Source organism: Arachis hypogaea, chromosome 3 (genome assembly GCF_003086295.3).
Source record: "Arachis hypogaea cultivar Tifrunner chromosome 3, arahy.Tifrunner.gnm2.J5K5, whole genome shotgun sequence".
Taxonomy (NCBI): domain Eukaryota; kingdom Viridiplantae; phylum Streptophyta; class Magnoliopsida; order Fabales; family Fabaceae; genus Arachis; species Arachis hypogaea.
In genome coordinates, this window is record NC_092038.1 from 42,581,067 (window position 1) to 42,593,895 (window position 12,829).

At 33.1% G+C, this 12,829-nt stretch overlaps 1 protein-coding gene across 2 annotated transcripts; it reads right to left on the bottom strand.

Annotated features, from left to right (window-relative positions):
• Positions 1–353: 353 nt before the first annotated feature.
• LOC112790384 (uncharacterized) lies at positions 354–7,900 on the bottom strand. Of its 2 annotated transcripts, none has more exons than XM_025832762.3 (13): positions 7,595–7,900; positions 7,452–7,480; positions 7,203–7,305; positions 6,804–6,975; positions 6,464–6,649; positions 5,949–6,109; positions 5,112–5,388; positions 4,288–4,496; positions 3,825–3,923; positions 2,622–3,139; positions 1,575–2,353; positions 1,177–1,375; positions 354–774 (listed from the first exon to the last, which is right to left on the bottom strand). In XM_025832762.3, exons 1-13 carry the CDS (start codon positions 7,743–7,745, stop codon positions 622–624), a joined length of 3,036 nt encoding a protein of 1,011 aa, XP_025688547.1. In that variant the 5' UTR covers positions 7,746–7,900; the 3' UTR covers positions 354–621. The 2 variants fall into 2 exon arrangements, with proteins under 2 accessions (XP_025688547.1, XP_029152867.1); XM_029297034.2 differs by having other exon boundaries at positions 7,217–7,305; positions 7,595–7,809.
• Positions 7,901–12,829: the final 4,929 nt, after the last annotated feature.

Consider the following 12,829-nt stretch of genomic DNA (forward strand, 5'->3'; position numbering starts at 1 on the left):
TAAGTTAGAGTTCTTATGCAATGGGATTGTTAGTAATTAAAAGAAGGAATCCTCTCAAATTTAACACTATTATTATAGATCGTTGATTTTTCTTTGGCAAACAAAGAACTTTAGTGCAATGCCACATGTTTTGCGTGTAGTTTCATTACATGTGGGAATGTCAATGTTGCCAAATTTACTTTTGCACATATATATAATGCAGCAACAAATAGTTAAAATGTCTGGAATTCAATTTTCTATTTGGCGAATTTTTATTAAGCTGTATCAGAATTATTGTAAAATCAATTTGGAATTTTCTATTCAGGAATTATGTCAGGTAGCCAAACTAAATAGAAAAAGATGGGCACCCCAGATACAATAAGCAATGATGTTACAATAAATATTACTAAACTTGAAACGCATTTGTAATATCACTATATGAACATTGGTGTTATACCAAGTGCTAGCTCTGAAGACTGATAAATACACATTTTATACAAGATACAAGGAGTGGCATAAAAGTTAAGATGAAAAAGTAGCAGCTGGGAAAGTAGAGTGATTCCGTTGACCCAAAAAATAGTGATTTTGAATTTACATTCTGCACTAAACAGAAAAAAACATTCACAGTAGCAAGAAAAATGACTAATCCTTGTTTAAATAGGGGATCTTAATGGTCACTTTGGATGCATCGGAAGGAAGAGCAGGACCGGACTTGAATGAACTTTTTGCCGACTCCAAAGCTCGTGAAGTTTGGAGAGCCATCTCGGCATGGAGCTGTAAACACTTCATAGCCATCTATAGTAAAGCAAATGTGTATTGGGTAAGAGAAGATTAACGGTATTGGGTAAGAGAAGATTAACGGAACAACTAAGTCTAACAATGGAAAGGAGTAATTCCTACATATAATTAGGAAGCATAAGAGGAAATATGCAAATAGAAGTCACAATAATAATATCAACAGGTAGAGTCAATGTGAAAATTTCATCTCATAAATCTTATGAGACTAACGAAGCAATAACTAACTAACTAACTACTTGTATCTACAATCTTTGAGACAGTAAACGACTGTAAATCAAATAATGAAAGTTTAAACCTTTGATATGACCAGAGATACAAGTAGAGATAATTGAAAAGCTTGTAAAGAAGGGAGGTCATGTAATCTGAAACTTTTGGAAGTTTCATATTTGCTTTGCTTACCATATAGCATTCTCTATCTGTGTCTGAATCTACTACATCAAGGGCCCATGTGCGAATCCATTCAAGGCCAGAGGCAATTTCCACATTTCCTTCGAGCAAGGCAGAAGAAATGTAAGTAGGATGAACAGCGACCAATACGCATGATGCTGCAAAGAGGACAGCTCTTCTCACATATGCTTCCTTGTGATGGCATACCTCTCTGCATGAGTTTATAACAAAAATTTATGCAATTTTTCCAAATCACAAAAAATTATACTAAGATGCCAAGAGAAAAATATAAATCAAAATAAGCAATTGGGCACCAAACCGTTTATTTTACGTGGATCTGCACACACAGAAACACTGTCAATTGTAACAAGCTTTGCAATCAAAAGTATGATGTATATCTCAATCATTACCTGAATTTCAACATATCTAAGAGGGAAGGAGCTAGCACAGATGCTTCTGGATGCATGGCTACAGATTTCATGCAAATACCAAGCATATAAATGAGTTTCCCAAGGACAATAAAATCCCTGCCAAGCAAGTCAACACCATGCCTTTTCTTATCATATCCCTCCATAGCAGGAAGCATGAATGCAGCAGCATACATGGGAAACTTGTTCTGAGAAAACTCCATCTGGTTTTGTTCTGCAAAGGGGGATCTTAGGCTCCACCGGCGTGTTTTCCCTTTCATGGCCTGGTTAGGTTTCGGGGGAAGTTCCCTCTCGTAGGTATTTGACCAGTTCTGAAAAGCTCCAGTGCCTGAGATCTCTTTCCAGGAACTTGCCCCTGGAGTCCCTGAGTTGCTAGGCAAGAACCAAGGTCGAGTATCCGAAACAACTGAAATAAGGGAACTAGTCTCCCTAGTTGGATGTTTGGGTTTCAAAATTTTTGATTCAGCGAGCTCCTGAGCCGCTTCTGTCATGACATCTAATATCATAATGCGTTGGCTGATATCTACATTAGGCGAATACAACAGTTTGTTCAGTGTCTCAAGCGATTCAAACGGGGAGGTGACAGCCAATGCAACTAACGCTCTTTGTCTTTTCTCTTCTGCTGACTCTTCTGCACCTTCTAAAGATATATCAGAGCAACGAACCTGAACAAGAGTTCTGGTTAGATCCCTTGCGGAATGTTTTAGTTCATCTGGGGACGCTCTTATAAGCTTTTCAGCAACATCAAGAGCTCTTTCCACCTGCAACAAGAGATTGAAAGTTTGCCAAACATTAAGTTTCAACATAAAGGCAAGAATACATCAGATCAGTCTGACATAAGAGAACAATTTAGTTTCTGAATAGCTTAATTTGAACCAGAATACTTGCTATTTCAGCACTATTGTAACAATACAATTTGTATTACGTCATAAAATATTTGGTAGTATTTAATTATTAATATTTATGAATTGTAGATATGGCAGATAGTAAAAAAGCATCTAAGGACTGCGCTGGGAGAAAATAGCTGACCCCTTCAGCATCATCTGATTTTCGAAGTGCCGCAACAATATCAATCAACTGGGAGAAATTTTTTTTCAGATCTGAGTAATCATCTGACAAATCATATGGCTGCAAAGATGAATCACTTGACGAATATGAATTCTCACTTGCACTATCATCATCGTCGTCATCATCATCGATGTCTGATTCAAGATTGAGGGATGCTGGATCAATAATCTCATCTGGATCAAGAGTATCAAAGTCCAATAACTTCTTTTTAACCTTTACACTAATGCTTTTTTCTTTATTGACAGGAAAGTCGGAGTCTTTGTCCATGCTTGGCAGTTCAGATGATTTCGTTCTCTCAACTATCTTTTCTCCACAATTTGGTTTCTTGAGGGCAGTGAATCCAAACTCCCAATCAATTGTCTCCCCACTGCAGCTATCATCGAGGTACAGAGGATTTTTCGGATCAATAATTTTAGAAAACACCAAGGCAACATTGCTAGCCATTTTGCGAATTAAATCGTTAGGACTCTCCAGTCTACCTGAAACAAATACACAAAACATTAGAAGATGAACTCAAAGCACTCATTATGCAAGAAGGGAATGAACCTCATACGAAAGGAATTGAACAAACCAGTCACTTCTTAGCATAAAGCATTCAATATTTTCTATACAATGACCTTTTCTTTGAGAATTATATTACATAACCAGAAGTATGCCTTATTAAGCAAACATGAAAAGTTTTGAATATTTTCAAATGATAGATAATTAAAATGAAAAATAGGTTTGGACCAGATAGGATAAAACTTCTAATAAGTTAATAAACAGGTTAGATTCTTATTGCAATTTGTTCATTGGTACTAGTAGCTCGGAAAACCAAAGGTACCACAGAAAGGTCCATAAATCAGAAGCATTAATTTCAATTAGTTCAACCTCGCTTTCTTAAACAGGAAACCATAGCTAAATGAAGAGCAGTGATACGAACTTTTGGTAATCATTGTACACAAACACCACAATCATTGCAGATTATATGCCTTAAATAGCAACCTATCACTAGACTTGACATGGTTGAATTCATTTCATGACAATTGACAGGATCATATTAAAAAGGGCATGGTATTCAAATAGTGCTATAAAGGATTAATTGAGGCAATAGTTCCAATCCCACAAATCTCATTTGCCATTCTTGTTATCAAGACACTGAACAATCAAGTGTAGAATAATTACAGCTAACTCCTTGAAGAATCAAATGCATGGAATCCTTCATCCTATCCAATTCTTCTTTAGACATTGTCTCTAAAGAAAGTCCAAGAGCTGCAGATATATCTGAGATAAATATAGGAAATATAAAATAAATGAATCACGATAACAAAGGTGACATCAATCCCAGGGAATGCTCAGAAGAGGAGAATGCAGTAATTCACATAAAGCAAGATGAGCCTTGATGCAAAAGTAAAGTTGTAGCCTTGTGACATGGAGATCATGGGTAGTAGTTGCAAAAGATGCCTTTCTGCCTGCAGGGAAAAGGCTACAAACATCTTAGTCTCTTAACCACGCTCAAAGCCCACTTTTTACGCTGTCTTTATACGTTGGGCCTCCCTTCATTAATTCATATCAAACAGAAACTATAGTATGTATCCATCTTTTTCCTGCATGTTTTTCAGTGAATTAGCACAATGAAAAAGGATACAAGCTTGCTGCTCAATAGGTGCTGTTTGAACAAATTCTTTCTTGGACCATGTTGTCACTAGCCGTTCGACAATATTCGAGAACCTAGGACGATTGTATCCTGACAAGGAATTACCAGGTGGGCACTCATGTACAGCAAATTGGAGGATCCATTTCAGGCAGGTAATAGGAAATACCTTCCAAAGCAGGAATTTGTCAACAAACATGGACCTGAGGAGGGGCCATGGAAGCATAGAGAAAGAAAGACAGATAAGCACTTCTACTAATACAAGTAGATTACAATTCTAAAGGGAAATACTACTTACGGTAGTGATGTCATGCCTACATGTTTTAAGGTATGGAATCGTAGTGTAAAGACATAATGCAAACAATAACTAATAAAGTAGGAACTGGGCAACTGGCAATCAAAGAGGAAAATGTAGTTCAATTGAATATAAAATATCAGATAAATTAATAATATACAAATTTGGCAATCATATAAAAATTTCTTTAATCCCTCGAGTATATCCCTATGAATTTTCCTAACAAGGTACAAAACCAAAGTGTGATTCTTTGTGATGTAAGTCTCCCATCTTAATCTCACTCAACCACTCTCTATCAAAACTTCATAATATGACTCACAACCTTAACCATTTTTGTAATTTATAGAGTTCTGTATGCCTTCCTTATTTCTATAGATAGCAACTTAAGTAATCTTCCAGAGTTTTCTTGCCTTGAACCATTTTCTTCATTCATTTCAAAAGAATTTGTCAAATTTTCTTCCTAGATCCAAATGGAGCAGATGATCCATGAACAGAGGCAAAACTAAATAATATTTACACTAACCTGATGGAAGCTTGCACCTTAAAATTGCGGTGGAATAATAGCCACAGAACCCAATAGGCTTGGACATCATCAGCATGATGAGTTGCTAGCTGATGCAATATATGCTCAGAAATTCTTTCCATGGTATAAGGATCCCTAATTGCTTCCATGATAATCGACCAACACATAAAGTCTGGATTTGACTCAAGCAATCCCTTAGTTGATGAATGGTTAGATGAAGATAAGCATTTCTTGACAAGCCTTAAAACTCGAGGCACTAATTCACTTGATAGCAAATCTACAAGAAAAAAGATCTAATAAAGAAATAATTTCAGACATTTTAAACAATTCAATAGTTACAAACATAAGTAGTCCATAACCAGTTAACCACATGCCACTGCAGTTGAACTGACTGAAACAATGCATTCAAAACCTTGACAAACTTCATAGTTGGAACTGATGTCATTTTCACATTGATTTACTAGCTTCCATTTACTTGTGTTGTGTTATACAGTTCACAAACATTAGAAAATAAACTTCTGCAAACTATAACACAAGTGACACTTCTACTGTCTTTTGCAAAGTAGAGCCTAGATGGCAAATGGCTTTTCTCGTTTTCTTCACAAAATGACTCAACAATTGCAATATGAATTTGGTTTTTTTTTTTGGGGGGGGGGGGTGTAGAGAAGGGGGGAGAGAAGAACGTGAGCTTTCACAGAAGAAGATGAATATGAATATGAAGAATCATGATCTATTTTCCTATTTCACAAAGGTTGAACATTAATTCAAAGCAATTTGATTTATGTTCCAAAAAAGAAAAAAGAAAACCTGTTCCAATGTCTTAGATTTTGTAGTTACCAGCAAAACCACGGCGAGAAATACGAGAAAACATTTCCCCAACAAATAACAATGCACCATTCTTGTCCATTTCATCCAACGCATCTACATTTTCCAGCAAACTCGTGTCTCTTTCTTCTGCTAGCGAAAGAAGCTGTGCAATAATCTGTTTGAAGAATACACTGAATAATCTTGGTGAAGGAAAAACATAAGTTTTCCTTCTAAAGGAACTCATAATCATCAAAATATGAAAAATGATATATCCACCTAAAATATCATCCAAAACATCTTCCAATTTTAATATAATAAATGCATTTGACATTACCCTGTTTAATAATTAGAAGGATAATATTAGGAAGATGATTAGAAGGTCTATCATTTCTCCTATAATAGAGTTGGGAAATGTACACAGAAATCATATTCAAATGAAAAGAATGAAACCATAAGATATGTTAACCAAGTAAAAAGAAATACAAAACCATGCCGTAATACCAAACCATATAATATCTAAACCAAGTAGAGCAAAAGGAGGATACTGTGATGACAACAAAGTCAGGGTGTTCATTCTAGCTTTGTCAGGAATAGACGCAACAATCTGTGCCACTCTAGACACAGCAGGTCTGATCCGTTCATTAGTAAAACCTTTTGATTTAGAAGGATCCCCAAACTCTCTTGCTAACTGAAGCATCCCATAATTTTCAAGCAAGCACAGTACAAGCAATCTGTCATAAATGTAAAAATCTGAATAAGTTACCCCACTGATGAATTAATTTGGATTATTAGTAAACACCAAATAAAGCACAAGCATGTTTATAAAAAATAAGATGACACTGAGAAAACAACATTCAAGAGACAGCGCAATATGCATGCTCATACCTTTCGGAATTTGAGATGACAGCACTAACATCAAGACCATCACTCCCATTCTGCTGCAGAAAAGGAACTAAAATCTGAACCACCTCACTGACAAGTCCATGACTGAAGAAAACATCATAAGCATGTTTCTGTGCTGAAATGGGGAAACATCCCAACCAATTGGGAGCAACATCTGCACAAAGTTGCTTATCATAAGAGAACAACAAGAAGAGGAAACACACATCACTCTAACACCCCAAAAAAAAAAACTATATTTACAGTCCCCAAAATCAAAAGGAAAAAGAAAAAGATAGTCCTTGAAATAAAGAACTATACTAACCTAATCAGCAACATTGCATCGTCGAAACAATTATTTATTTATTTGTTTATTTAAGCAGAAATTTAATTTAAGGATATTACCAAGCAACAAGAACCTGGCTAGTGTAGGAAACCCAACTCCTCTGTAAAATGCATCCCACCAATCATGTCGTTCTTCAACTGAAGGAATTTTTACTCCTAACACCTAAACACATCGGAAAAAGTAAAAAAAAAAAATCGAAAATAATGATAATAATAATTATAATAATGAACTTTGTTTTCAGTTCTAACTAGCTTGAAGATTATAAACCAAGTTACAAGCTTCCATGGAAACATGCGAACAACACTAACCTTATCTCGGTAACACTCTTCAATGCTACCTGCAACAATTTGAGGGAAATTCACACAAAAAACAATCAAATTCTTCTTTCAAAATCAACGAGAAACAATACAACACATTCAACTGGACCATAAAATTAATACTACAAATGAACCTGAAATGAGAGAAGAATCAAGAGGGAAAAGAAGAGCGGCAATAGAATGAAGCGCACAAACGACTTCATCAACGTGTTTCGCGTTCATTATAGCTGAAATGACTTCTTTGACCTTCGCAATTACTGCACCTTCCAGTTGTCTCTTCTCCATTTCGCGATTCTACGATTTTTCTCAGCTCCCTCTCACACAACGAAGTTTTTTCTTCTTCTTCTTCAAAACTGTTTCTAGTTCAATGCTTAAGAAGGTTTCGGGGGACTAGCAAACGACGCCGTTTGAGAGAGAAAGAGGATCACCAAAGTGAAAATGATGTTTAGATTAGGAAAAAATATTATTTGATTTTTCATTTTTTCCCAATCATACTCTTAAGTAATAATTAAAATAGGAAAATCAAATGTTTCAAATTAGTTTTTAGTTCTTAATTTTAGTGATTGGTCATCTATAACTTTCAACCAAATTTTTAATATATTAATTATAAAATAATTAAATTTAAAAAATATTATTGTGAAAAAAAATAATCTCTATTTAAAATAATAAACACACTAACATGAACAATAAAAATTTATTAAAATAAAAATATTCGATATATTTTTAAAAAAAAATTAAATGTTTACTAATTTATGAACAATATTCATGGGTTAAATTAGTAAAATTACATGCATCATGCTTTAAAGATGAGTAAATATTTCAGTAAATCTCACCACAATGTTATTATATTAGGCAAAAAGTTTAAATCATTACTTGAGAAAAATTTTAGTACTAATTTAGATTGATTTTTTAAATAAAATATTTTTATTTAATTTTAAATTTATTTCGGTATATCTTTTAAAAAAGTATTTTATTAAAAAATAAATTATTTTTTCAAACTAATAATACTTTATTTTTCTAAAAGATAAAAATAAAAAATATTTATAATACTTAATTTTTTATAAAAACTTATTTAAATATAAAATAATTTTGTGTTTTAAAAAATTAAAAAATAAAATAAATAAATATTTTTTAAAAAATTAATCTAATACAAACTAGTTTAGGTAGAACCGTCCTAAGTAAGTAGCTGCTTTAAGAGTATAACTCTTTTGGGCACCCATGTGCCGGATCTATTTAATGGATATTGCAAACAATAAAATCCTTGCAAAGGGACAACCATCTATATTTTGCACATATCTAGCTTCTAGCTACTTAGTTGCATCATAATATCAATTAATGGTTGGAGTGTGAAGGTGCCTGCTCTTCTATTTCCAAGCTATAAGTGTTTTATTTTTCATCATATATATGAGTTTTTCCCTTGTGTCCTTTCCCATATCTATCATGCTTTGATATACTCTTTAAATTAGACCATGTGTGTGTCGACACATTTTTTCACTCTATTCACCCATGGCACTTTTGGTATCATTTATCTACATTGATAATCGTGTAATAATAGGCATAATTATGATGTCTCGTTACTTTGCATTAATCACCCGTCTAGGCCTACCCAGGCTACCCTATAGTTCACATAAAACCACTGTGTACATGTTGTGTTAGCCAAAATATCATGTCTTTCCTAGTGTTTTAATTCTCTATTGGCCAACAAAATGAAGAAATTTTTTTCTTTTTGAACTAGGTCGCAACTCTAAAGTGGCGACTTGCATCATTTTTATTTAGGTCGCAACTCTAGAATAAAGTGTGATTTCTCACCATTGATTTCATAGGTGAGATTAAGAATAAATATGAAAGAGAAATTATTTAATGATAGAAGATCACATTTTATTCTCTAAAGTGAAATTCAAACTTTAGAGGATCCAAATACTATAATGTGAGATTTTTTTGTTTTAGAAAATAATTTTGTTATTTCAAAAAAATCAAAAAAAAAATTTGTTTGATTATTTTTAAAATATAGTAATTTTTTCTAATCATACTCTTAAATAATAACTAAAATAAAAAAATCAAATGTTTCAAATTAGTTTTAGTTCTTAATTTTAGTGACTGCTCCATTTATAACTTTTAATTAAAACTAGTGGGGGGCCCGCGCTTCGCGCGGATGCTTTAAGCGATTGGCATTGTATTTGTACGTATTCCATAACACTTTATTAAATATATGATATATGAAGCATTACTTGTTTCGTGTGGGTTCTCAACTATATTCATTTCTTCAACTTATTGATTTATTTATTAACATACAGTGATAACAAATATTTGGATAAATGTATATTCCCCCAAATTTAACTGGTCCTATCAGATTGTGCCCAAAAAGTCCAGTCTTATATTTCAAGTCTTTTCAATTTCCAAAATATCATAATTATATGTAACCAAAATGCTAATAAGATATAAAAAAAATAAAACCAAAAAAATAATTTAACAAAAATTATGAAGAATTATTTTTTCACCTCCTGAAGCCAAATTTATTTTAAAAAACCAAATTTAAAGTTGGTAACTTTTGAAGATGTATTTAAAATATAATAGTATTTTAATGTCTCATATGATGCCAACTGGTCTAGTGTATAGTGGATGCCATCTCAAACTTTTCAAAAATCACCAATTCCTATGCATCATTTAACTAATAATAAATTTCCACCTACCGATTCAACCGTTATACTTGTTTGGAGTAATTAAACCTCTATCTCCAATGCTTTCTAATAGATAGCAGCCATTGAATCACTTCTTCTACTTCATGCTTTCTTCAAAATAGTGGCACGCTAGCGATGATACTCAAAAGCTTATCAGGGAGACTTCTGTGGTTGAGAGAAACATTATGTGGCCCACTGCTCAACTTATTCCTTTGTTTAGATTCGTAGTCACATACTCCAGATTGAGTATAACCCGCCAAGCTACACCCAGATCAAATTGGATCCCTTTGCTAATCGATCGTTTTCCTCGATCCTAACTTGTTTGTGGAAATCTTGGTGTTATACACAATATCGATTTTCAATATACATTAGTCTTGTTGATCTGATCAGATCAGATAGGTGAGTGGATCGGAACCCAAGCCTCTTAATTCGTATTGTTTATATGTTCTACATACATTAGCACATTCAAAGGCATCTTACTCGTTAAATTTTTTTCTGTAGCTAAAATTTTTTGTCATTACAAATCTAACTTTTGATAAGTGTTGCTTTTCATATATAAACCCTTTATAAATTTAGTTGAAGTGCTAAGTATGTTAAGTTCATGTATTTTAGGATAGAGATATTATTACACCATGTTTGGGAAGACAACGCTGTCTTTGAATCATCCATCATTTGTGATTTATCTGGAGATGTCATTTACATGAGAATTCAGATTCAACAACTCACAGTACTCTGCTTTTTTATCCATTTCTGTTTTCATGTATTGTCTAAATTGAATCATTAGTAATAGCTAAGAAAATGTTCAAGCATCATGTATTTTTTGTACAAAGCTATCAGTATCAAATGCATTTTAATTTGTTTTACGATTTAGATTGGGTGGTTTATAGGCTAGATCTTGGTGTTTAGGACTTTATGCGTGGACTATTTTTACAATTATTTGTTTAGTAACCTGTAATTATTTTATCAGTTTGAATTGCAGGTCTAGTACTCCATTTGGCAACACAATAAGGAAGCTTGGTTTTTAAATTGGTGGCGAAGAAGGTTCCATTCTTCTCACTAAATGCCTTTTTATTGCTATTACGGCAATTTTATGGTTTTCTCTGATGTATTTTATTTGTATCTTCTCTGTATCCTTTCTTCCAAAAACTTTGGTAACTTGAGATCTTTATAAAATTAATGTGGTAGAATGATAACCTTATTGGCTGTCATCAAATTGTTAAATATGAAGGACTGTAGATTATTTCTTTGTTAATTGCTAAGCAATTTTCTCCTTTTAGGTAATCTGCATTGCTCTCAATCTACTTTCTGAAAATTTTGTAAACGGTGTGGAAAGACTGTCGGTTGATAGGCATTTATCAAAATAATTTGCTATATTTTATTGTTGCAATTCTTGACTTGCGTGTAAACTTGATAGAGAAAGATTACCATGATAGGTAAATTAAATAGTTTCTTACTGGCTAGCATTTGTATTCAATCTAGAGATTGCTAAGCAAAAGGGGAAACAATCTAATTTGGAATATCTAATAACTAAATTAAATTCACCGGCAATTATACTCTTGAAATTTCAATGTACTTTCTATGATGCCGGTCCTGTTATTTGCAAAATAAATCCAAAAGGATATTGCTTTTTATTTTCTGCTTAACTTTCTGGTTTTAACTTTAGCTGAACAAAAATAATGTGTCTTTAGTGCAAACGCAGGTTATGAAGCAGTCCCCTGGGTGTTAATTGCATGCGCTTCGGAAACCAAAATACAACAATACTCGGTGAGTACTACTCATAGAACCTATTATTGATAGGCAGTTAAGAAAAGACTCATCTGTATATGCCAACGAACTTAAATGTTTTCTTTAGCTCCTGATTTGGTAGTTTTACAACATAATTTGTTGGTGCTGAGATTGAAAATAATGTTTAAAAATGTGATTTATCTGTGTTGTATATATAGACCTTTGACGTATTTTGGCTTGATAAGTGTCTCTTATCATGTATAAACCCTTCATAGAGCATTTACTGCACCATATTTGGGAAGAGAAGGTACATGTTAAGTCCTCTATAATTTGTGTTGAAACCTTTCCAGAGTTAAGGATCTAAGTTGGAATGCATGGCTGAACAATTTTCATTCACCATTTTTTCGGTTATTAATTTCTAAAATGCTTAATGTAAGCAATGCTAGTTTATTACGACCTCCATTGTATTATAAAATAAAACACATAATTTTAACTAAATTCATTAGTAAATAAAATTCTGTCACAGTTTAAGAGAATATAAGGGTCTTACTCACACATATATAAAAGATAGGAATCTTTTCATGTATTATAGTCTCATCAAATACTCCTGATGTAAAAGATCCTTTTTTTTTTCAAAACATAACTGAACTAAAGCCATTGTCCACGAATTCTGACTACCAATCAAACTGCCAATACATACCTATGTCAAAGAAAGATATAATTCCACAGTTATTACATCATTAACCAATATTCAGATTAATACCAAACTACATTTAAATAAATAGAAAAATTAAAGGCTACATATGAATTAAAGTCTCACTAAAATCAGTTGTCAGATACAAAATTACACTGTAACTAACCTTCATCAATGCATCATGCATCATGCATTCTTAGGCATCCAATCGTTGAGTCAAACCTATCATTGAATCTCTTTGTAAGAATTCGACCTCCTTAACTCATCGTACA